Below are 25716 nucleotides of genomic sequence, written 5' to 3'. Positions count from 1 at the left end.
TTAATGCCGTGAGCATCAAGTGGGCACAGCAGGTGTTGCAGCATTATGGGCTGTGCCAGCATCTGGGGGCGAGGCCAGGGGATCGTATGGCATACACACAGCTCGCTGGCACACACACAGCTCCGCCCTTACCACATAATTACTCTTTGGTATGGGCACGACATGCCAGCTAAAGAAACCTTGAATCTGCTCCACTGAAATCAGAGTCCGGGTAAAATAGAAAAGGAATGGGAAAATCACACTTATCCTGGTGTAACTAAAACTATGGTGGTAGAATACACCTGACCTACACTCCCTCCCTCTCTCCCTCTCTCCCTCTCTCCCTCCTTCACTCCTTCACTCACTCACTCACTCACTCACTCACTCACTCACCACCACCACCACCACCACCACCACCACTCACCACCACTCACCACCACCACCACCACTCACCACCACCACTCACCACCACTCACTCACACCACCACCACCACCACCACTCACCACCACCACCACCACCACTCACCACCACCACTCACTCCCTCCCTCCCCCTCCCTCCCTCACTCACTCACTCACTCACTCACTCACTCACTCACTCACTCACTCACTCACTCACCACCACCACTCACTCACTCACTCACTCACTCAGTGAGCAGTACTAAAGTAGTAGAAGTAGAGGTACTCTGTTCCCCACAGCCAGTAACATGTGAAATGTGAATAAACAAGAGTGAGATAACATCCTCCACTTCTCATTTTCGGTCAGTTTAGAGGAACATAAAAATCCCAAGTTCACCACAGGTCATAGAGATGAGTTCTCTCTTCTCAGACTTCTCTGTTAACCATCTGTGTTTATCAGTAGAGACAGTTTCACACTGAGAGGGAAGCTCTGAGAAAAGGGCCTGACACTGCAGACTCTCTGTAAAAGAGCTGTGAATGCTGAGAATCCAGGAAGAGAAGTGCTGGTCATCATTGGGAAGCTGATACAGGCAGTTACCAGTTAGAGGTGGGCTCCCGAGTGACGCAGCAGTCCAAGGCACTGCATCTCAGTGCTAGTGGGGTCACTACAGACCCTGGTTAGATTCCAGGCTGTATCACAACCGTCCGTGATTGGGAGTCCCATAGGGAGGCGCACAATTGGCCCAGCGTCGTTAGGGTTTGGCCGGGGTTGGCCGTCATTGTAAGTAAGAATTTGTTCTTAACTGACTTGCCTAAATAAAGGTTCAAATAAATAGAGGTGTGAGGGTTGATATGCTTTTGACGCAGAGCATGGTGGTGGTAGTACCATGACAACTCTATGTCATGGCTGAGTCATTGTAGTGGTTACCATAGCCACCAGAGTCAGAATACAACCAAAGTATCTGGTGAAGGGTTAACGTCTACCTGTGCCAGGGTTGGCTCTAGCTACAGAACTGTGTGTGATAGTGGTGTGACAGTGGTGTGTGTGTGTGTGACAGCGGTGAAGGATTACAAACTGTCAGTATCATGTCCCCAGTACCTAACCACATGGCTATGTTTGGTTAGAGGTGTGAAACCACCAGCAGTGTTAAGGGGAAATTCACCGTAAAAGGCTGGGGTTTTCCAAACCATCAGTGGGTATTATTGTACTGAATTGTCAATGATATGTCACTTAGCAATCACATGTTTTAGAAATAATCTTGACCTACAGTCAATGTTATTTTACTTCTAACTCTTTGAGGCTTACTGATCATAAAGCATTTGTGCCAGTGAACCTGACATGTACCAATACGGATAGTTAAACCCCAGTTGAGGGGCATATGCACTGTGTGTAAAAGACTGTGTAAACTACTTTGTAGGAGACTGTGCATGTCGTCTGCGTGCGTTGACTGTTTGTAGATTGCATGTCTCGACTATGTGTCATGGGCTGTGCAGTTGACTGTGTGTTGACTGTGTACAGACTGTATGTAGAATAGACTCACCCACATGCAGGCCTCTAAGCGGACCTTGGAGACAATGGTCCAGAGGGAAATGCTTCCCTGTACAGCTGCTGCCACCCCCGCCAAGCCTTCCACACCCGCTTGGGCCAAGGCCTCTGTCCCCCCCAACAACACCTCTTCCTGGGGGCAGATGATCTGCTCGGGGTAGGGGGGTTCCGGGAAATCCACCGAACCACATTCATATGCTGCCAGGGTCACTGATGCTATGTGTGGACCCTGAGAGAGAGACGGAGAGAGACGAGTGGGAGGTCAGTTGTTGGAATTTATGACTCAACGGAAGCTTTCAGGGAGAGCCCTGGCAACATTTGCATTAAGAGGGAAGAACTCTTATGGAAATAGATCATATATAAAACCATGGTATAAGCCTTTGCTTAAAGGTATATGAATGGTTATGGCAACTCCTCTGTCTTTCTCTGTAAGATTGAAACGTCATTTGCATTGCCTGCCTGTCTCCTTTACCTTCCTGCCATTCCTTCAATATGATTCAGATAGGGGGATTTACTAATAAGTTGTGAGTTATAAGGGATAAGGGGCGAGAGACTAGAGAGAAACCTCCTGCATGTTGTGGTAAAACAGGGGGAGGCCCTGGACAAAGGGGTTGAGGCCTAGAGCCAAAAGGTGGGTCAAAACTCCCCTACTGAAACATCAAAGAACCCGAAACGAAAGCTGGGGACAAGAAACTGTTACACACACACACACACACACACACACACACACACACACACACACACACACACACACTGAGAGCTGCACCTGTGACAAAGTGCGCCAAAAATAAGGAACTTGGAGACTTCAGAAAACATCGATAGTGCTTTCCATTCACAGTGCAGTCTGAAAACATCTTCTCCCCATGGCCCCTTGGGTGACACTACACTCATAGAACTAATACTGAAATGACGTGGCAGCAGCAACGAAGCGTCAGTCGGTTGACCCATATGGGGCGGAATATACAGACCTAGTAAGTGTTACTGTAAAAAACATATCTGAAGTGTGTATCTGTCTAGCGTGTGTATCTGTGAAGTGTGTATCTGTGAAGTGTGTATCTGTGAAGTGTGTATCTGTGAAGTGTGTATCTGTGAAGTGTGTATCTGTGAAGTGTGTATCTGTGAAATATGTATCTGTGAAGTGTGTATCTGTGAAGTGTGTATCTGTGAAATATGTATCTGTGAAGTGTGTATCTGTCTAGCGTGTGTATCTGTGAAGTGTGTATCTGTGAAGTGTGTATCTGTGAAGTGTGTATCTGTGAAGTGTGTATCTGTGAAGTGTGTATCTGTGAAGTGTGTATCTGTGAAGTGTGTATCTGTGAAGTGTGTATCTGTGAAGTGTGTATCTGTGAAGTGTGTATCTGTGAAGTGTGTATCTGTGAAGTGTGTATCTGTGAAGTGTGTATCTGTGAAGTGTGTATCTGTGAAGTGTGTATCTGTGAAGTGTGTATCTGTGAAGTGTGTATCTGTGAAGTGTGTATCTGTGAAGTGTGTATCTGTGAAGTGTGTATCTGTGAAGTGTGTATCTGTGAAGTGTGTATCTGTGAAGTGTGTATCTGTGAAGTGTGTATCTGTGAAGTGTGTATCTGTGAAGTGTGTATCTGTGAAGTGTGTATCTGTGAAGTGTGTATCTGTGAAGTGTGTATCTGTGAAGTGTGTATCTGTGAAATGTGTATCTGTGAAGTGTGTATCTGTCTAGCGTGTGTATCTGTGAAGTGTGTATCTGTGAAGTGTGTATCTGTGAAGTGTGTATCTGTGAAGTGTGTATCTGTGAAGTGTGTATCTGTGAAGTGTGTATCTGTGAAGTGTGTATCTGTGAAATATGTATCTGTGAAGTGTGTATCTGTCTAGCGTGTGTATCTGTGAAGTGTATCTGTGAAGTGTGTATCTGTGAAGTGTGTATCTGTGAAGTGTGTATCTGTGAAGTGTGTATCTGTGAAGTGTGTATCTGTGAAGTGTGTATCTGTGAAGTGTGTATCTGTGAAGTGTGTATCTGTGAAGTGTGTATCTGTGAAGTGTGTATCTGTGAAGTGTGTATCTGTGAAATATGTATCTGTGAAGTGTGTATCTGTCTAGCGTGTGTATCTGTGAAGTGTGTATCTGTGAAGTGTGTATCTGTGAAATATGTATCTGTGAAGTGTGTGAATCTGTCAAGTGTGTATTTGTTAAATGTGTATCTGAGAAGCGTGAGTATCTGAGAAGCGCGAGTATCTGTGAGCGTGTGTATCTGTGAAGCGCAAGTATCTGTGAAGCGCGAGTATCTGTGAAGTGTGTGAATCTGTGAAGCGTGTATCTGAGAAGCGTGTGTATCTGAGAAGTGTGTGTATCTGTAAAGCGTGTGTATCTGTGAAGTGTGTGTATCTGAGAAGCGTGTGTATCTGTAAAGCATGTATCTGTAAAGCGTGTGTATGTGTGAAGTGTATATCTGTTAAGCGTGTGTGTATCTGTGAAGTGTGTATCTGTTAAGTGTGTGTGTATCTGTGAAGTGTGTATCTGTGAAGTGTGTATCTGTTAAGAGTGTGTATCTGTGAAGTGTGTATCTGTTAAGAGTGTGTATCTGTGAAGTGTGTATCTGTTAAGAGTGTGTATCTGTGAAGTGTGTATCTGAGAAGCGTGTGTATCTGAGAAGCATGCGTATCTGTAAAGTGTATATCTGTAAAGTGTGTGTATCTGTAAAGTATGTATCTGAGAAGCGTGTATCTGAAGCGTGTGTATCTGAAGCGTGTGTATCTGAGAAGCATGTGTATCTGAGAAGTGTGTGTATCAGTAAAGTGTGTGTATCTGTAAAGTGCGTGTATCTGTAAAGTGTGTATCTGTTAAGCGTGTGTATCTGAGAAGCGTGTGTATCTGTTAAGAGTGTGTATCTGTGAAGTGTGTATCTGTTAAGAGTGTGTATCTGTGAAGTGTGTATCTGAGAAGCGTGTGTATCTGAGAAGCATGCGTATCTGTAAAGTGTATATCTGTAAAGTGTGTGTATCTGTAAAGTGTGTATCTGTTAAGCGTGTGTATCTGTGAAGTGTGTGTATCTGAGAAGCGTGTGTATCTGAGAAGCGTGTGTATGTGTAAAGTGTGTATCTGTGAAGTGTGTATCTGTTAAGCGTGTGTATGTGTAAAGTGTGTATCTGTGAAGTGTGTATCTGTTAAGCGTGTGTATCTGTTAAGCGTGTGTATCTGAGAAGTGTGTATCTGAGAAGTGTGTATCTGAGAAGCGTGTGTAACTGTAAAGCGTGTGTATGTGTAAAGTGTGTATCTGTGAAGTGTGTATCTGTTAAGCGTGTGTATCTGTTAAGCGTGTGTATCTGTGAAGTGTGTATCTGAGACGCGTGTATCTGAGACGCGTGTATCTGTAAAGTGTGTATCTGTTAAGCGTGTGTATCTGTGAAGTGTGTATCTGAGAAGTGTGTATCTGTTAAGCGTGTGTATCTGTGAAGTGTGTATCTGTGAAGTGTGTATCTGAGAAGCGTGTGTATCTGTGAAGTGTGTATCTGTGAAGTGTGTATCTGTGAAGTGTGTATCTGAGAAGCGTGTGTATCTGTAAGGTGTATATCTGTAAAGCGTGTGTATCTGTAAAGTATGTATCTGAGAAGCGTGTATCTGTAAAGTGTGTATCTCAAGCGTGTGTATCTGAGAAGCGTGTGTATCTGAGAAGTGTGTGTATCTGTAAAGTGTGTGTATCTGTAAAGTGTGTATCTGTTAAGCGTATGTATCTGTGAAGTGTGTGTATCTGAGAAGCGTGTGTATCTGTAAAGCATGTATCTGTAAAGCGTGTGTATGTGTAAAGTGTGTATCTGTGAAGTGTGTATCTGTTAAGCGTGTGTATCTGTGAAGTGTGTATCTGTTAAGCGTGTGTATCTGTGAAGTGTGTATCTGAGAAGCGTGTGTATCTGTAAAGTGTGTGTATCTGTAAAGTGTGTGTATCTGTAAAGTGTGTATCTGTTAAGCGTGTGTATCTGTGAAGTGTGTGTATCTGAGAAGCGTGTGTATCTGTAAAGCATGCATCTGTAAAACGTGTGTATCTGTAAAGTGTGTGTATGTGTAAAGTGTGTATCTGTGAAGTGTGTATCTGTTAAGCGTGTGTATCTGAGAAGTGTGTATCTGAGAAGTGTGTATCTGTTAAGCGTGTGTATCTGTCAAGTGTGTATCTGAGAAGCGTGTGTATCTGAGAAGCGTGTGTATCTGTAAAGTGTATATCTGTAAAGCGTGTATATCTGTAAAGTATGTATCTCAGAAGCGTGTATCTGTAAAGTGTGTATCTGAAGCGTGTGTATCTGAATCGTGTGTATCTGTAAAGTGTGTATCTGAAGTGTGTGTGTCTGTAAAGTGTGTATCTGTGAAGCGTGTGTATCTGTGAAGTGTGTGTATCTGAGAAGCGTGTGTATCTGAGAAGCGTGTGTATCTGTAAAGTGTGTATCTGTAAAGTGTGTATCTGTAAAGTGTGTATCTGAGAAGGGTGTGTATCTGAGAAGGGTGTGTATCTGAGAAGTGTGTGTATCTGTAAAGTGTGTATCTGTGAAGCGTGTATATCTGTAAAGTGTGTATCTGTGAAGTGTGTATCTGTTAAGCGTGTGTATCTGTGAAGCATGTATCTGTAAAGCGTGTGTATGTGTAAAGTGTGTATATCTGTGAAGTGTGTATCTGTTAAGCGTGTGTATCTGTGAAGTGTGTATCTGTTAAGCGTGTATATCTGTGAAGTGTGTATCTGTTAAGCGTGTGTATCTGTGAAGTGTGTATCTGAGAAGTGTGTATCTGAGAAGCGTGTGTATCTGTAAAGTGTATATCTGTAAAGCGTGTGTATCTGTAAAGTATGTATCTGAGAAGCGTGTATCTGTAAAGTGTGTATCTGAAGCGTGTGTATCTGTAAAGTGTGTATCTGAAGTGTGTGTATCTGAGAAGTGTGTGTATCTGTAAAGTGTGTGTATCTGTAAAGTGCGTGTATCTGTAAAGTGTGTATCTGTTAAGCGTGTGTATCTGAGAAGCGTGTGTATCTGTTAAGCGTGTGTATCTGAGAAGCGTGTGTATCTGTAAAGTGTGTATCTGAGAAGCATGTGTATCTGTAAAGTGTGTATCTGTGAAGTGTGTATATCTGTAAAGTGTGTATCTGTGAATTGTGTATCTGTGAAGCATGTGTAAGTGAAATGTGTGTATCTGTGAAGTGTGTGTATCTGTGAAGCGTGTGTATCTGTGAAGCGTGTAAGTGAAATGTGTGTATCTGAGAAGTGTGTATCTGTGAAGTGTGTAAGTGAAATGTGTGTATCTGTGAAGTGTGTGTATCTGTGAAGCGTGTGTATCTGTGAAGCGTATAAGTGAAATGTGTGTATCTGAGAAGTGTGTATCTGTGAAGTGTGTAAGTGAAATGTGTGTATCTGTGAAGTGTGTGTATCTGTGAAGCATGTGTATCTGTGAAGTGTGTAAGTGAAATGTGTGTATCTGTGAGGCGTGTGTATCTATGAATTGTGTATCTGTGAAGCATGTATCTGTGAAGCGTGTGTATCTGTAAAGTGTGTATCTGTGAAGCGTGTGTATCTGTGAAGTGTGTATCTGTTAAGCGTGTGTATCTGAGAAGCGTGTGTATCTGTTAAGCGTGTGTATCTGAGAAGCGTGTGTATCTGAGAAGCGTGTATCTGAGAAGCATGTGTATCTGTAAAGTGTGTATCTGAGAAGCATGTGTATCTGTAAAGTGTGTATCTGTGAAGTGTGTATATCTGTAAAGTGTGTATCTGAGAAGCGTGTATATCTGTAAAGTGTGTATCTGAGAAGCGTGTGTATCTGTAAAGTGTGTATCTGTGAAAAATGTATATGTGAAGTGTGTGTGTGTGTGTATCTGTGAAACATGTATCTGTGAAGTGTGTGTATCTGTGAAATATGTATCTGTAAAGTGTGTATCTGTGAAGCGTGTATATCTGTAAAGTGTGTATCTGTGAAGCATGTGTATCTGTAAAGTGTGTAAGTGAAATGTGTGTATCTGTGAGGCGTGTGTATCTATGAAGTGTGTATCTGTGAAGCATGTATCTGTGAAGCGTGTATCTGAGAAGCGTGTGTATCTGTAAAGTGTGTATCTGTGAAGCGTGTGTATCTGTAAAGTGTGTATCTGTCAAGTGTGTATCTGTCAAATGTGCATCTGTCAAGTGTGTATCTGTCAAGTGTGTATCTGTCAAGTGTGTATCTGTCAAGTGTGTATCTGTCAAGTGTGTATCTGTAAAGTGTGTATCTGTAAAGTGTGTATCTGTGAAGTTTGTGTGTGTATGTGTGTGTGTGTGTGTGTGTGTGTGTGTGTGTGTGTGTGTGTGTGTGTGTGTGTGTGTGTGTGTGTGTGTCTGTGAAACATGTATCTGTGAAGTGTGTGTATCTGTGAAAGCAGCAGTCCGTCAGAGAGACCGAGTTGACTGGTTACTGATATGCAGGTGCATGAGCCCAGCGTGCCTCTGCTCTGAGGAGTGTCTTTGACATCGTGTCGTCCTGTTTACATTCTTGCTTGTTGTTTATTTACTCTTTTAAATATGCTTCCAGTCAGAGAATGGAGGGAGAGGAGGGGAGAGGAGGGTGGATAAGAGTAGTGTGTCTCTTTGATGTGTGGTGGCACTGGTGAAAGTTTGGTTGAACAGACTAACAGAGCTAAAGCTCCCTCGACAAGATCAGACAAGATGGCTCTCAAAATCACCACTGCCAAAAAAAAGAGACTCCTAGACCACACAAACACATACCGTAGAAGATTACACATACACACACTTCGAGACCCATGAACGAAAGCACACACTTTTTACACAAGAAACAGACATGTCCAAAAAGAATACTGAGAAACGATCAAATGTGAAAACAGGGTATTTCATAAAGTACCTATAAAACTGACCTTCGCGATCAGTGTCCTTTCCATGGGACGGTTGAGCTAACGTAGGCTAATGTGATTAGCATGAGGTTGGAAGTAACAAGAACATTTCCCAGGACACAGACATACTGACCGAAAGATTAACAAGAATTTAAGCTATTTACACTGTCCAATTTACAGTACCTATTACAGTGAAAGCTTACCATGCTATTGTTTGAGAAGAGTGCACAATGTTGAACAGAAAAAGTTATTGACAAGCAAATTAGGCATATTTGGGCAGTCTTTTTAGACATTTTTGTACAGAAATACAATGGTTCATTGGACCAGTCTAGAACTTTGCACATATACTGCTGCCATCTAGTGGCAAAAATGTATATTGCACCTGGGCTGGAATCATATATTATGGCCTCTCTCTTGCATTTCAAAGACAATGGTGCAAAACAATAAGACAAAGAAAAACAACCGTTCCTTTTTATCAGATCTAATGTGTTATATTCTCCTACATTCCTTTCATATTTCCACAAACTTCAAAGTGTTTCCTTTCAAATGGTACCAAGAACATGCATATCCTTGTTTCAGGCCCTGAGCTACAGGCAGTTAGATTTGAGTATATCATTTCAGGCGAAAATTGAAAAAAGGTGCAGATCCTTAAGAGGTTCACATTTATAAACATGGGTAGTTCTGAAGAGTGTGCCAGTGTGCGTGCATATCTGTGTTTGTGAGGACATACAGTGCCTTCGGAAAGTATTCAGACTCCTTGACTTTTTCCACATTTTGTTACGGTACAGCCTTATTCTAAAATGTATTAAATATTTTTTCCCCCTCCTCATCAATCTACACACAATAAATACCCCATAATGACAAAGCAAAAACTGTTTTATTTTTTATTCAGTACTTTGTTGAAGCACCTTCGGCAGCGATTACAGCATTGAGTCTTCTTAGGTATGATGCTCCACCTGTATTTGGGGAGTTTCTCCCATTCATCTCCGCAGATCCTGTCAAGCTCTGTCAGGTTGGATGGGGAGCGTTGCTGCACTGCTATTTTGAGGTCTCTCCAGAATGTTCGAGCGGGTTCAAGTCCAGGCCACTCAAGGACATTCAGAGACTTCTCCCGAAGCCACTCCTTCGTCATCTTGGCTGTGTGCTTAGGGTCTCTGTCCTGTTGGAAGGTGATCTCTCTGTACTTTGTTCCATTCATCTTTCCCTCAATCCTGACTAGTCTCCCAGTCCCTGCCGCTGAAAAACATCCCCACAGCATGATGCTGCCACCACCATGCTTCACCATAGGGATTGTGCCAGGCTTCCTCCAGACGTGACGCTTGGCACTCTTTTCTCTGTATACATCAGTGATGTCACTCTTGCTGTGGGTGATTCTCTGATCCACCTCTACGCAGACGACACCATTCTGTATACTTCAGGCCCTTCTTTGGACATTGTGTTAACTAACCTCCAGACGAGTTTCAATGCCATAAAACTCTCCTTCCGTGGCCTCCAACAGCTCCTAAATGCAAGTAAAACTAAATGCATCTCTTCAACCGATTGCTGCCCACACCTGCCCGCCCTTCCAGCATCACTACTCTGGACGGTTCTAAATTACAATATGTGGACAACTACAAATACCTTGGTGTCTGGTTAGACTGTAAATTCTCCTTCCAGACTCACATTAATCTCCAATCCAAAATTAAATCTAGAATCGGCATCCTATTTCACAACAAAGCATCCTTCACTCATGCTGCCAAACATACCCTCGTAAAACTGACTATCCTACCGACCCTCGACTTTGGCGATGTCATTTACAAAATAGCCTCCACACTCTACTCAGCAAATTGGATGCAGTCTATCACAGTGCCATCCATTTTGTCGCCAAAGCACCATATACTACCCACCACTGCGACCTGTATGCTCTCGTTGGCTGGTCCTCGCTTCATATTCGTTGCCAAAACCACTGGCTCAAGGTCATCTATAAGTCTTTGCTAGGTAAAGCCCCGCCTTATCTCAGCTGGTCACCATAGCAGCACCCACCTGTAGCACGCGCTCCAGCAGGTATATTTCACTGGTCACCCCCAAAGCCAATTCCTCATTGGCCGCCTTTCCTTCCAGTTCTCTGCTGCCAATGACTGGAACGAACTGCAAAAATCACTGAAGCTGGAGACTCATATCTCCCTCACTAATTTTAAGCACCAGCTGTCAGAGCAGCTCACAGATCACTGCACCTGTACATAGCCCATTTGTAAATAGCCCATCCAACTACCTCATCCCCATACTGTTATTTATTTTATATGTTTTGCTCCTTTGCACCCCAGTATCTCTTTTTTTTTTGTGGGAATTTTACCTCCTTTTCTCCCCAATTTCGTGGTATCCAATTGTTAGTAGTTACTATCTTGTCTCATCGCTACAACTCCCGTACGGGCTCGGGAGAGACGAAGGTTGAAAGTCATGCGTCCTCCGATACACAACCCAACCAAGCCGCACTGCTTCTTAACACAGCGCGCATCCAACCCGGAAGCCAGCCGCACCAATGTGTCGGAGGCCGCTAGGCTCACCATTCTTGTGATCATTTTGACCCCACGGGGTGAGATCTTGCGTGGAGCCCCAGATCGAGGGAGATTATCAGTGGTCTTGTATGTCTTCCATTTCCTAATAATTGCTCCCACAATTGATTTCTTCAAACCAAGCTGCTTACCTATTGCAGATTCAGTCTTCCCAGCCTGGTGCAGGTCTACAATTTTCTGTTTCTGGTGTCCTTTGACAGCTCTTTGGTCTTGGCCATAGTGGAGTTTGGAGTGTGACTGTTTGAGGTTGTGGACAGGTGTCATTTAAACTGATAACAAGTTCAAACAGGTGCCATTAATACATGTAATGAGTGGAGGAAAGAGAAGCCTCTTAAAGAAGAAGTTACAGGTCTGTGAGAGACAGAAATCTTGCTTGTTTGTAGGTGACCAAATACTTATTTTCCATCATAATTTGCAAATAAATTCATCAAAAATCCTACAATGTGATTTTCTGGATTTTTTTTCTTCTCATTTTGTCTGTCATAGTTGAAGTGTACCTATGATGAAAATTACAGGACTCTCGTCTTTTTAAGTGGGAGAACATGCACAATTGGTGGCTGACTAAATACTTTTTTGCCCCACTAAGTCAGTGGCGATTTTAGCATGTAAATCTCGGTGGGCCAAAAATAATAGTGGGATGCATGGCAGCAAAGTCACTACACTAAACAATACATTAATTATTAATTATTAATTGTCTGTCAGCGAAACAGTTAATTCAGCCTCATTTACTGCCTTTTAAAAAGACATAGCTGATATGGCTGACTTGCTTAAACAAATGTGGTTTCTAATGACAATTGAGATGTACAAACTATGGCATAAAGGGACGACAAGCGGATAAGAGGCAATCCGTAATTTCGATTAAGACATTAATGAGCGAGCTAGGACAGACGTAGTCAATATAACTATTTGTTCAGCACTTTTGAAATGTACAGCGACACAATTCAAAACATGGGCCGTTCTTATAGTGTTCTCCCTGTAAGTCAGAACCGCAGGATAAATAAAAGGGGGATATAAGAATACAATGAAAGCTCTTACAATATTTGATGATTACATTTCTCTAAAATAGGTTATAGGCTACATGTGCACCACCAAGTCTGAACAGTAGGCGAAATGCAGCAGCATACAATACATTTTTGAACAGGAAGGTGGCGCGGCGGTCCTTCATGAATTTTTTGTCATCAAAAGTTTGTCATCAAAGTTTGGCATTCCCTGGATTTTTTAAACATTTTTTTAACCTTTATTTAACTAGGCATGTCAGTTAAGAACAAATTCTTATTTTCAATGACGGCCTAGGAACAGTGGGTTAACTGTATATCTGGACTCTGGCCCTGGCTATGAACTCTTGTCTGTCCCCGACCTACCTTTTGTCGATCCCTTGGATTATAATAAATACCAGAGCTCAAACCATCTGCCTCCTGTGTCTGCATCTGGATCTCGTCTTGTGTCGTTATATCTTCAGGTCGTAGCTCTGGAAAGAGGCCGGATTTACAATTCCCAGTTGGATGACCGTTCAAAACATATTTTCCCAGTCAGACCTCCTTTATTCCCGACTTCCCAGTTAACTTGACTTCAGTGAGTTCAAGACTTTGCAGTTCCCAGTTAACAGGTGTTTTGAGCGAGACACAATTCATGCTTCATTGACGGCATGGCCAATGTTGAATGTTTATCATTTTAAACTTGGAAAAGAGCCCCTTAATCCTAGATTTGTTACCACACAGCCACTGTCACCTTCCAAATCTCTCATTGTTGAGTTTGCGAATTCCAACTTGTTGTGTAATGTTTATGTCCTATGGCCGATGAGCACTGATAGGTTTAATCTATAATTCATCTTCATTATTTCTCTTCATATGATAAGTGTTGAAAAGGATTTGCCAGTAGAATGTCGACTTGATTCATGATGATGACTGCTAGCTAAGAATTTGAATGTATGATGTTGACATGATCAGTCCAATCAAAGCTACTCTACATATAACGTGATGACATTATTTGATCTGTGGTCAATGATCTTGAGCCTTCTTGGATAGGCACTTCTAATGTAACTCTATGGCTGCACCCAAGGGGCTAGAATAGTCTACCCTTAGACTTGGCGGTGAACTAGTGTCCCCATGAGTGACAGAACAATGAGCCAATCACGGCGCAACACTCCACATTTTCTGCTGGCTTGCCCCACCACCGCAGTAGGCACTGAGCTAGGCTAAAACACCTGCATTTTGGAGCTGCCTTCCTCAAGAAAACAAAAAAGAGACCATGTTTGTATGCAGCTTTATTAACTCAATTATAAATATGTTTTTTTTATACATTGTTTGCAAACTGATGAACCCCCATGTAACGTGTATTAATGCCAAAATAACATGCAAAACAGGCAAGCCTGTTTTTTTTGTGTGAATTTGACTGAGGAGTGGATTTAGCCTGGCCACACTACCAATAAAGGCCGGATTGGTGGAGTGCTGCAGAGATGGTTGTTCTTCTGGAAGGTTCTCCCATCTCCACAGAGGAACTCTAGAGCTCTGTCAGAGTGACCTGGTTCTTGGTCACCTCCTTGACCAAGGCCCTTCTCACCGGACTGTTCAGTTTGGCCAAGTGGCCAGCTCCAGGAAGAATCTGGTGGTTCCAAACTTCTTCCATTTAAGAATGATGGAGGCCACTGTGTTATTTGGGACCTTCAATGCTGCAGACATTTTTTTGATACCCTTCCCCAGATCTGTGCCTAGACACAATCCTGTCTCGGGGCTCTACGGACAATTCCTTCGACCTCATGCACTGTCAACTGTGGGACCTTATATACATTTAGTCAGGTGTGTGCCTTTCCAAATGATGTCCAATCAATTGAATTTACCAAAGGTGGACTCCAATCAAGTTGTAGAAACATCTCAAGGATGATCAATGGAAACAGGATGTGTGTGGGCTCAATTTCCAGTCTCATAGCAAAGTTGTTTCTGTTTTTTATCTTTAATACATTTGCAAAAAATTCTAAAAACCTGTTTTTGCTTTTTCATTATGGGCTGTTGAAGGCAGATTGCTAAATATTTTCATTTATTTAATCCATCTTAGAATAAGGTTGTAACGTAACAAAATGTATAAAAAGTCAAGGGGTCTTAATACTTCCCAAAGCCACTATGTAGGAGTGGTGCAGTTTGTGACACATGTTCTACTCTACTCAGTCAAAGGGCAGTCGGTTATTATGCAATATTACGCCAAAACAGTCTCGCGCTCTCTCCCAAGTGGCGCATCATTCTAAGGCACTGCATCTCAGTGCTAGAGGCGTCACTACAGACACCCTGGTTCGATTCCAGGATGTATCACAAATAAGAATTTGTTCTTAACTGACTTGCCTAGTTAAATAAAGGTTAAATAAAAAATGAATCTATTTCAATTTAAGGGGCTTTATAGGCATAGAAAACATATGATTACATTGCCAAAGCAAGTAAAATAGATAATAAACTAATGTGAAATAAACAAGAAATGTACAGTAAACATTACTCACAAAAATCCAAAGGAATAAAGACATTTCAAACGTCATATTATGTCTATATACAGTGTTGTAATGATGTGCAAAAGGGAATATAAATAAACATAAATATAGGTTGTATTTACAATGGTGTTTGTTCTTCACTGGTTGCCCTTTACTTGTGGCAACAGGTAACACATCTTGCAGCTGTGGTGGCACACTGTGGTATTCCACCCAATAGATATGGGAGTTTATCAAAAATTGATTTGTTTTCAAATTCTTTGTGGGTCTGTGTATTCTGAGGGAAACATGTGTCTCTAATATGGTCATACATTTGGCAGGTGGTTAGGGAATGCAGATCAGTTTCCACCTAATTTTGTTGGCAGTGTGCACATAGCCTGTCTTCTCTTGAGAGCCAGGTCTGCCTTCGGTGGCCTTTCTCAATAGCAAGGCTATGCTCACTGAGTCTGTACATAGTCAAAGCTTTCCTTAATTTTGGGTCAGTCACAATGGTCTGTGTACTCTCTGTTTAGGGCCAAATAGCATTCTAGTTTGTTCTGTTTTTTTGTTAATTCTTTCCAATGTGTCAAGTAATTATCTTTTTGTTTTCTCATGATTTGGTTGGGTCTAATTGTGTGCGGTCTGTTTGTGCTTGTGAACAGAGCCCCAGGATCAGCTTGCTTAGGGGACTCTTCTCCAGTTAATTTCTCTGTAGGTGATGGCTATATTATGGAAGGTTTGGGAATCTTACTTTTAGGTGGTTGTAGAATTTAACGGCTCTTTTCTGAATTTTGATAAGGATATTTTTGCATAATTCTGTATGCAGTCTCAATTTGGTGTTTGTCCCATTTTGTGAATTCCTGGTTGGTGAGCAGACCCAACTTGACCTTTTTTGGAACAACATTATTTTTGTCTTACTGAGATTTACTGTCATGCCCAGGTCTGACATAATCTGTGCAGAAGGTCTAGGTGCTGCTGTAGGCACTCCTTGGTTGGTGACAGAAGCACCAGATTATCAGATCATCAGCAAACAGTAGACTTCAGATTGTAGTCGGGTGAGGCCGGGTGCTGCAGACTGTTCTAGTGCCCTTTCCAATTCGTTGATATATATATGATGAAGAGGGTGAGGCTTAAGCTGCATCCTGTCTCAGCCCCCGGCCCTGTAGAGAGAAATGTGTGGTTTCTGCCCATTTTAACCGCGCACTTGTTGTTTGTGTACATGGATTTTATCATGTCATATGTTTTTCCCCCCAACACCTCTTTTCAATCAATTTGTAAAGCAGATCCTCATGCCAAATTGAGTCGAAAGCTTTTTTTTTAAATAAACAAAGAATGAGAAGACTTTGTCTTTGTTTTGGTCTCCTCCCTTTCTGAGTACATTAGGGTGGGGCCAGGAACCAGGACAGCCAGGATAGAGCAGTAAATCAACAGCCTGTAAGGAGAGAGTGTGTGTGAAACGTTCTCACTGAGGTCTTCTCTGGGGCAGGTGCACTTCCCTGCAAGACTCAATACTAGATCACTTATCTAAGATGTTGACTGAGTGGGAACACTTCTGACGTGGCTTTATCATTTTCCTCGAGAACATGGATTCACAATCATCCCTGAAAATATGACTCACAAATCAACACAATTTCCCTGAAAGAGGGGGAAAGAACACATTTCCTGACCCCAAAACATAACACAGGAAACTCCCATGCCTGACCTAGTCTAAGGTTAGCCTACTCCTCACATCCTCTAGTTAAAACACACTGCCCAACACACAGACTCCCACTACAACAGAGTGGACTGCCTGTCTCTGTGTCTGGCCAACACTTAATTTCTCTTACTCTCAGGTGTGTTTACTAAACAAACAAACACACGGATGCACACACACACACACACACACACACACACACACACACACACACACACACACACACACACACACACACACACACACACACACACACACACACACACACACACACACACACACACACACACACACACACACACACGGCAGAGAGTGGCAGGAGAGACTTGCATGTACTGTATGCATGCCTGTTCCCGTCTCCCACACACACAGAGCGCTGTGTCACTGCTTCTCATATCACACACACCTACACACACACAAACAAATACACACCACCAAGTCTTCTCATGTCCTGCTGAGTCACAGCTAATCCGGAGCCCAACCCTAAACAGGCAGCTAGCAGCCTCTATAGCTTCTCCACATCAGTTAGGTAAGAGAGGATACTGGAAGCGTGAACAGGACACAAACACAAAGAAAGAGGCTTAGGACTAAAGGGAGATCTACAGTTAGGATTTGAGCTGGCAGTGACATAATACTTCATGACTAGGGGGTAAATCTGTCACTCTACTCATGACTCTTCCAATGGAATGAATGCCTATGAAGTCTGAAATGAATTTACACGAGGAAACACACATAAAACCCAACAGATATAGCTACAAGCAGCCATGGAGGTGTTCAATCTATGGTCCCACAGTGCCACCATCAGGACAAATTGTACACATAGCCCTAGGACAAGCTCAAACAATATGGCTGCTATAAGCGAATGAGATTGCGTTAATTGTTCTTCTTGTCTAACAGTGTTGTGTTCGTTTCACGTTAATTAATCCTGTGTTCCCGGTCCAAAATGACCGCCCCATTTTAGCTGATTATAAATCCATAATAATACATATATTATCCCCTAATGTTGTGTTAGATCTTTTTATCAACTTCAGTTCTTGTGAACATTACAAGTTTTGAACTTTATTTGCCATTTATGGCCTGTAGGCCTCATTGACCTGAGCTCATACAACTAGTTTGAGTAAAAAAAGCCTAATGTATGGATTATTTTGACTATAACAAATAATCAGATGAAACATATTGTGCTATTTATCACAGACTACTTTGTGTCAAAGTTTAACAAGGACTCTTTCCTCCTCAATAGTATCATGATCAAATATATGATCAAGAGCCTCACATACAGTATATCGTTTGGTCATTGTGCTGCCGCAGAAGTTCTATATATATTATTGAAACAATGTTGCAGTTGTTTGTGAGAATGACAACAGGTGTGGTTCCCATGGGGGAAAGATTCTATTGGGGAAAGGTTCCCGTTGTGGTTTACATGCAAGTCAAGAAGGGGAGTGAGGTGTGTGTGTGTGTGTTCATTCAAACACACATGCATGTGGGGGTCTGAGAGAGGAAGTGTGTCCATCTGATGAATGGGCATGTGCCTGAACTCAATTTTATACACTAATTGTAGTCTCACCCATTCATTTCTAATGACCGGTCATTTGTTACCGGGAACACCACAAGTTAAATAAAACACCCAAAAGGTCATGAAAATCATCCAAATGTATTTTGTGTGTTCAGATGCCCCGTGTGGACAGTCATGAAGCCTTATGACAATCAGATTAAATTAACTACATTTTTCAGAAAGAAAGAGTATTTTCACTTAAGTACTTTACACCCCTGGAAATAACACATCTGGAACCATGTAGTAACCAAAAAGTGTTAAACAAATCTAAATATATTTTATATTTGAGATTCTTCAATTAGCCACCCTTTGCCTTGATGACAGCTTTGCACACTCTTGGCATTCTCTCAACCAGCTTAACCCAGAATGCTTTTCCAACAGTCTTGAATGAGTTCCCACATATGCTGAGCACTTGTTGGCTGCTTTTCCTTCACTCTGCTGTCCGACTCATCCAAAACCATCTCAATTTGGTTGAGATCAGGGGATTGTGGATGCCAGGTAATCTGATGCAGCACTCCATCACTCTGAAGGTCTGATTCAAACAGTCTCCTCTGAACAGTTGATGTTGAGATGTGTCTGTTACATGAACTCTGTGAAGCATTTATTTGGGCTGCAATTTCTGAACTCTAATGACCTTATCCTGCGCAGCAGAGGTAACTCTGGGTCTTCCATTTCTGTGGCGGTCCTCATCATAGCGTTTGGTGGTTTTTGCGACTGCACTTGAAGAAACTTTCTAAGTTCTTGAAATGTTCCGTATTGACTGACCATGTCTTAAAGTAATGATGTATTGTCGTTTCTCTTTGCTTATTTGAGCTGTTCTTGCCATAATATGGACTTGGTCGTTTACCAAATAGGGATATCTTCTGTATACCCCCCTACCTTGGCTCAAACACATTAAGGAAAGAAATTCCACAAATTAACTTTTAAGAAGGCAACCCTGTTAATTTAAATGCATTCCAAGTGACTACCTCATGAAGCTGGTTGAGAGAATGCCAAGAGTGCGCAAAGCTGTCATCAAGGCAAAGGGTGGCTATTTGAATCATCTCAAATACATTTAGATTTGTTTAACACTTTTTGGTTACCACATGGTTCCATATGTGTTATTTCATAGTTGTTAAGTCTTCAACATTATTCTACAATGTAGAAAATAGTCAAAAAAAGAAAAACTCTGGAATGAGTAGGTGTTCTAAAACTTTTGACCGGTAGTGTATAGCAAGTTTTATTACAATTCGAATAACCATGTTGGATTTCTTTGTATTTATGTTCCTGACCACACCCAAAGGAATGTTTATTGGTGAGTAACAGCCATGTTGTTTGAGATACTAGTCTGGAAAATATTGCTTTGAGAGATAGATGCTATATATCAAGTTTCGCGCAGATAGTCAATCGATAGCCAGAGGAGCAGTGTTTGAAGTGTTTTTCACAAAATTCTAAATGGCGTACAACCCATCATGACGGCTCTTATGGGTATTTGAAGCAAATTTGTTCCATGAGAGGAGAGGGACCCATGTACCAGATTTCATGACTCTAGGTCAAATGGGGTGAGAGGGGAGACCTTTCAAAGTTAGCATTTTCAATTGCATGTTATAGCTCCACCATCTGCAGGAGAGGGTTTGGCCCATCAGCCTTTACCATTATGCCAAGTTGCGCTCTACATCTCACAGAAATTAGCATTTTTTTACCAAATCTGCAGAGAGCTGGACTAATAATGGCAACTAATACAATAGGGTTTCACCCAGCTTCGCTGCTTGCTTCCTCTACTGGAGAAAGAGCCAGTGTGTTCCTCTACTGGATAAAGAGCCAGTGTGTTCCTCTACTGGATAAAGAGCCAGTGTGTTCCTCTATTTGATAAAGAGCCAGTGTGTTCCTCTATTTGATAAAGAGCCAGTGTGTTCCTCTACTGGATAAAGAGCCAGTGTGTTCCTCTACTGGATAAAGAGCCAGTGTGTTCCTCTACTGGATAAAGAGCCAGTGTGTTCCTCTATTTGATAAAGAGCCAGTGTGTTCCTCTACTGGATAAAGAGCCAGTGTGTTCCTCTATTGGATAAAGAGCCAGTGTGTTCCTCTACTGGATAAAGAGCCAGTGTGTTCCTCTACTGGATAAAGAGCCAGTGTGTTCCTCTACTGGATAAAGAGCCAGTGTGTTCCTCTACTGGATAAAGAGCCAGTGTGTTCCTCTACTGGATAAAGAGCCAGTGTGTTCCTCTACTGGATAAAGAGCCAGTGTGTTCCTCTACTGGATAAAGAGCCAGTGTGTTCCTCTATTTGATAAAGAGGCAGTGTGTTCCTCTATTGGATAAGCATGGAACACATATCCACCGCCATAGATTTGTCACTCTTGTCTTCTTGAATATTCCACTATGTTCTATATCTGCCAAGGGCTGCCTGTGGCAAATGACAGGGCACATTATGACAGGAAACAATATTCACTCACCCATTCTGCCAGCTAACAACCAGACGTTTAACCCTGACATCTTACATGCTGATGATATTATTTTGACGGCAGAAACTGAACAAGACCTGCAGAACATGTTATTATGTGCAGCCAATTGGTGTAAAAGATGGAGACTCATGATCAACCAGACAAATACACAGATAATGACTTTTAGAAAACAAGCTACTAAGAGAAGTGTTTTTCAGTTTTGTTTTGGTGAAGACATTCTTGAGTTTACTAGCGTTCATAAATATTTGGGTATTTTTGTTGATGAACATATGACCTTTCTATATGCAACATCTGCCCTGGCTGACTCAGCAAGTAGAGCTCTTGGGGGAGTTCTAGGGTAAAAACACTCCAAGATACTGGTTATGCTACGTACTCCAAACTGTATCAGACATGATTGTGTCCTGTTCTGGACGACTCAGCAGGAGTGTGGGGTGCTAAAAGGTATCTCAAAAACGTACATGTCCATAACAGAGCAGTACTTTACTTTTTAGGTGCCCACATGTTTGCACCTATACTTGCAATAACTGGGGATATGGGGTGGAAACCCTGTGAGGTGAGATGGAAGGTGTGTACGGTGAGACTATAGAATAGGTTGTTGGATATGCCAACTGCCAGAATAGCTAGTAATGTTTTTCAATGGGATCTATCCATAGAGGTAGCCTGGGCAACTGAAATGTCTGACCTTTTTCAACAGTCTGACTGAACATTTGTATGAAGAAAAAAATGAAGGGAGACATAGATATGATTTTAAAAAACTGTTGATGCAATATCCAAAAAAATGGGTGGAGGAGATTAATCATAAACCCAAATTGAGAACATTTTGTTTGATTAAGGATGAATTGTATGTATAATGTATAACCTATCTAAAAACAAGAGATTGCTGTTTGCACAGGTAAGATCAGGGATATTGCCTCTGCGTATTGAAACAGGTCAGATCAGGGATATTGCCTCTGCGTATTGAAACAGGTCAGATCAGGGATATTGCCTCTGCGTATTGAAACAGGTCAGATCAGGGATATTGCCTCTGCGTATTGAAACAGGTCAGATCAGGGATATTGTCTCTACGTATTGAAACAGGTCAGATCAGGGATATTATCTCTACGTATTGAAACAGGTCAGATCAGGGATATTGCCTCTGCGTATTGAAACAGGTCAGATCAGGGATATTGCCTATGCGTATTGAAACAGGTCAGATCAGGGATATTGCCTCTGCGTATTGAAACAGGTCAGATCAGGGATATTGTCTCTACGTATTGAAACAGGTCAGATCAGGGATATTGCCTCTACGTATTGAAACAGGTCAGATCAGGGATATTGTCTCTACGTATTGAAACAGGTCAGATCAGGGATATTGTCTCTACGTATTGAAACAGGTCAGATCAGGGATATTGTCTCTGCGTATTGAAACAGGTCAGATCAGGGATATTGCCTCTGCGTATTGAAACAGGTCAGATCAGGGATATTGTCTCTACGTATTGAAACAGGTCAGATCAGGGATATTGCCTCTGCGTATTGAAACAGGTAAGATCAGGGATATTGTCTCTACGTATTGAAACAGGTCAGATCAGGGATATTGCCTCTGCGTATTGAAACAGGTCAGATCAGGGATATTGCCTCTGCGTATTGAAACAGGTCAGATCAGGGATATTGCCTCTGCGTATTGAAACAGGTCAGATCAGGGATATTGTCTCTACGTATTGAAACAGGTCAGATCAGGGATATTGCCTCTGCGTATTGAAACAGGTCAGATCAGGGATATTGCCTCTGCGTATTGAAACAGGTCAGATCAGGGATATTGCCTCTGCGTATTGAAACAGGTCAGATCATCCTGTCGGGCTGTATCATCGCTTGGTACAGCAACTGCAACGCCGGCAACCATAGGGCTCTCCAGAGGGTGGTGCGGTCTGCACAACACATCACCGGGGGCAAACGACTTGCCCTCCAGGACACCTACAGCACCCGATGTCACAGGAAGCCCAAAAAGATCATCAAGTACATCAACCACCCGAGCAACGGCCTGTTCACACCGCTATCATCCAGAAGGCGAGGTCAGTAAAGGTGCATCAAAGCTGGGGCCGAGAGACTGAAAAACAGCTTCTATCTCAAGGCAATCAGACTGTTAAATAGCCATCACTCTCTGGCTTCCACCCGGTTACATAACCCTGCACCTTAGAGGCTGCTGCCCAATATACATAGACTTGGAATCACTGGCCACTTTAATAATGTTTAAATAATGTTTACATACTGCTTTACTCATCTAATATATTATACTGTATTCTATCCTACTGTAGTTTAGTCAATGCCACTCCGACATTGCTCGATCTAATATTTATACATTTCTTAATTCCATTCGTTTAGATAAGTGTGGATTGTTGTGAACTGTTAGATACTACTGCACTGTTGGAGCACAAGCATTTCACTACATCCACGTAACATCAGCTAAATATGTCTATGTGACCAACACTATTTTATTTTATTTTTTAAGTAAAACATTATATAGCTTAGCCTACACAGTTGTTGATTTCATGAAATGCTCCACACATGACATATTTCCACCCAAAAAACTCAGTTTATAACTATTCCTGTTATGCCCATTCCTGTAGACTGTTGACTCTAGAAATGGACTCCCATTCCTGTAGACTGTTGACTCTAGAAATGGACTCCCATTCCTGTAGAATGTTGATCCAGTCCCGAACTTGACTCTAGAAATGGACTCCCATTCCTGTAGACTGTTGATCCAGTCCTATCCTGTCCCGAACTTGACTCTAGAAATGGACTCCCATTCCTGTAGACTGTTGACTCTAGAAATGGACTCCCATTCCTGTAGACTGTTGATCCAGTCCTATCCTGTCCCGAACTTGACTCTAGAAATGGACTCCCATTCCTGTAGACTGTTGATCCAGTCCTATCCTGTCCCGAACTTGACTCTAGAAATGGACTCCGATTCCTGACAGAATCCTGTAAGACCAACGGGAGTCCTGTTTCCATGTCAACCTCTAGTGTGTGCGTGTGTGTGTGTGTGTGTGTGTGTGTGTGTGTGTGTGTGTGTGCTCGTGCTTGTTTGAGATTGTGAAAAGTGTCTGTGTGTGTGCATGCGTAGGTGCTTGCGTGTGCGTGTGTTTCAGAGGAAATGTGAGTGTCAGCGTGGGTGTAATGGAGTTTGTTCATTTGTTTCTCTGGATTAATTTAAATGGCTTTGTACTGTGTAGGTGTCTGCATGACTCGGAATGTGATAGTCATCTAGATTTCTAACTAGACAATAGTCCAGCACTGATATGACTGAGTGGAAAGATACGACAGATGTTGGTTGGCACGCTCTTAGACAGTGTTGTCGTTAATTTGAGCTGTGTTGGTCAACAGTAAAACTTCATTTCAGGGGCTTTTCTGGGGAAAATGTGTTTAAGCTATGCAAACCATTCTACAACGTGTAATTTAGAAAATCCTACAAGTCTGGATATAGAAAACTACAGAATGTCTCCTTTATTTATCTAATCCTCTGGGATATTTCTGAAAGGCAAGACATGGTAAATCACACTGCTCAGACAAACACTATAGTCTTTTTATATCCCCAAGAACAGCTAGCGTTTTCTGGAGGTTTAACTGACATTATAGTGATAGTCATAAAACACACACATGGCTCAAGTACTGCATTTGGGGCCCTGGGGCCCCTACCATACCTCTGTTCGCAGAGAAAAATGTGCAGTTTTATCATTCTATTCTACTTTTTTCTCTTTTTTTCATGAGGCTTAGAGAACACCATGGTCTTCCAGGCTCTGATCAGGCCCTACACCCAAACAAGGGCACTGCGTTCATCCACCTCTGGCCTGCTCGCCTCCCTACCACTGAGGAAGTACAGTTCCCGCTCAGCCCAGTCAAAACTGTTCGCTGCTCTGGCTCCCCAATGGTGGAACACACTCCCTCACGATGCCAGGACAGCGGAGTCAATCACCACCTTCCGGAGACACCTGAAACCCCACCTCTTTAAGGAATACCTAGGATAGGATAAAGTAATCCTTCTCACCCCCCCCCCCTTAAAAGATTTAGATGCACTATTGTAAAGTGGCTGTTCCACTGGATGTCATAAGGTGAATGCACCAATTTGTAAGTCGCTCTGGATAAGAGCGTCTGCTAAATGACTTAAATGTAATGTAAAATGTAACATTTTGCCATTTTAAAGCACATTTCCTGCAATTCTGCACATTTAGCCTTTGGTGCTGAGAAAAATGTGCTATTTTATAGCTCATCTCATGCTATTCTTCACATGTCATAAGAGAAACCTGCAGTTTTAAAGCTAATTTCCAGCTATTCTACACATTGCCTTTGCTTATGACATGTTCATATGCTATCTGGGGGGGCGGGGGCTGGAGGTCGGGGCCCTGGGGCACGTGATTTCTTTTATCCAAACACAAATGTGTTCGACTTCGAATATAATGTTTTTTTAATACTTTGTTGCTGTTGATTTACTGTTAATCACAGCAATTTTCTAAGCTTCCCATAATTACTTAATGACAACAGCCATTTTTGAATGCAACTTAATGGTGGATGACTCAAATGAGCTCTCGTCAAAACTATTTACAGCTTGGCCTAGATTTCCCCAAGTCCCAGTCATCCATCACCCAGGCCCATTAAAACTGGATTCATATGGTATACTGACACATCAGTCGTGTTTGACATTAGAAAACACATGATACAGACAAACAAAACAACTCTAGATGCTGTGACAAGAGGGTAATCACTCATAGTCTTCATCATCATCCTCATCATCATCATCACCATCACCACTTTCATCATAGTTGCTGATGGGCTCAGGTATAGGACAAAGACGTAGAAGTGTGTGTAGGATGTGTTCTGGGACCTAAACCCCCTGGGAGTGGAGACTGTTGTGTCAGAGATCCAGTTAGTGGAGAACCACGCCTCAGCAAGTCACAGCGCCTCCCCCCCTCCTTCCTCCCCCTCTCATTTGCCCTGGCACAGGGATGCCTCCACCCCAGGCCCCTGCTGTGAGAGCTGTGCCCGCTGTGTGGGTGGATGGGTAAAGTAAAGAGGGGATAGACTCTGTAAATAAAGGCTGTGTTGCTGGAGAAGATGGTCCAGAAGCAGGAGTCATGTGTCTGAGCTGAGACTGAACACACACACAACAGGAAAACTGAGGTCATCATGGTCTCTCTGCCGACCCTCTGGTTTTGAGGTGCATTCACAACTATTGTTTTTAAGAGCAGTACTTTCTAAGCAGCTGTATGAATCATATTTTTTATTTAACCTTTATTTAACTAGGCAAGTCCGTTA

General features: G+C 42.3%; 1 protein-coding gene across 4 annotated transcripts in view; it reads right to left on the bottom strand.

The window, feature by feature from the left end:
- Positions 1-25716, bottom strand: part of LOC118390712 (vacuole membrane protein 1-like) — a 115095-nt gene that overhangs the window by 51393 nt on the left and 37986 nt on the right. For all 4 annotated transcript variants that reach the window (XM_052457014.1, XM_052457012.1, XM_052457013.1 and 1 more), the window contains one exon: positions 1918-2151. In XM_052457014.1, coding sequence (XP_052312974.1) covers positions 1918-2151 — 234 coding nt within the window. The remainder of the gene's footprint in view (positions 1-1917; positions 2152-25716) is intronic.

The sequence above is a fragment of the Oncorhynchus keta genome, chromosome 11 (assembly GCF_023373465.1).
Source record: "Oncorhynchus keta strain PuntledgeMale-10-30-2019 chromosome 11, Oket_V2, whole genome shotgun sequence".
In the NCBI taxonomy this organism is placed as follows: Eukaryota; Metazoa; Chordata; class Actinopteri; order Salmoniformes; family Salmonidae; genus Oncorhynchus; species Oncorhynchus keta.
The sequence above is the reverse complement of the archived record's forward strand: the minus strand, read 5'-3'. Positions and strand labels throughout refer to the sequence as shown.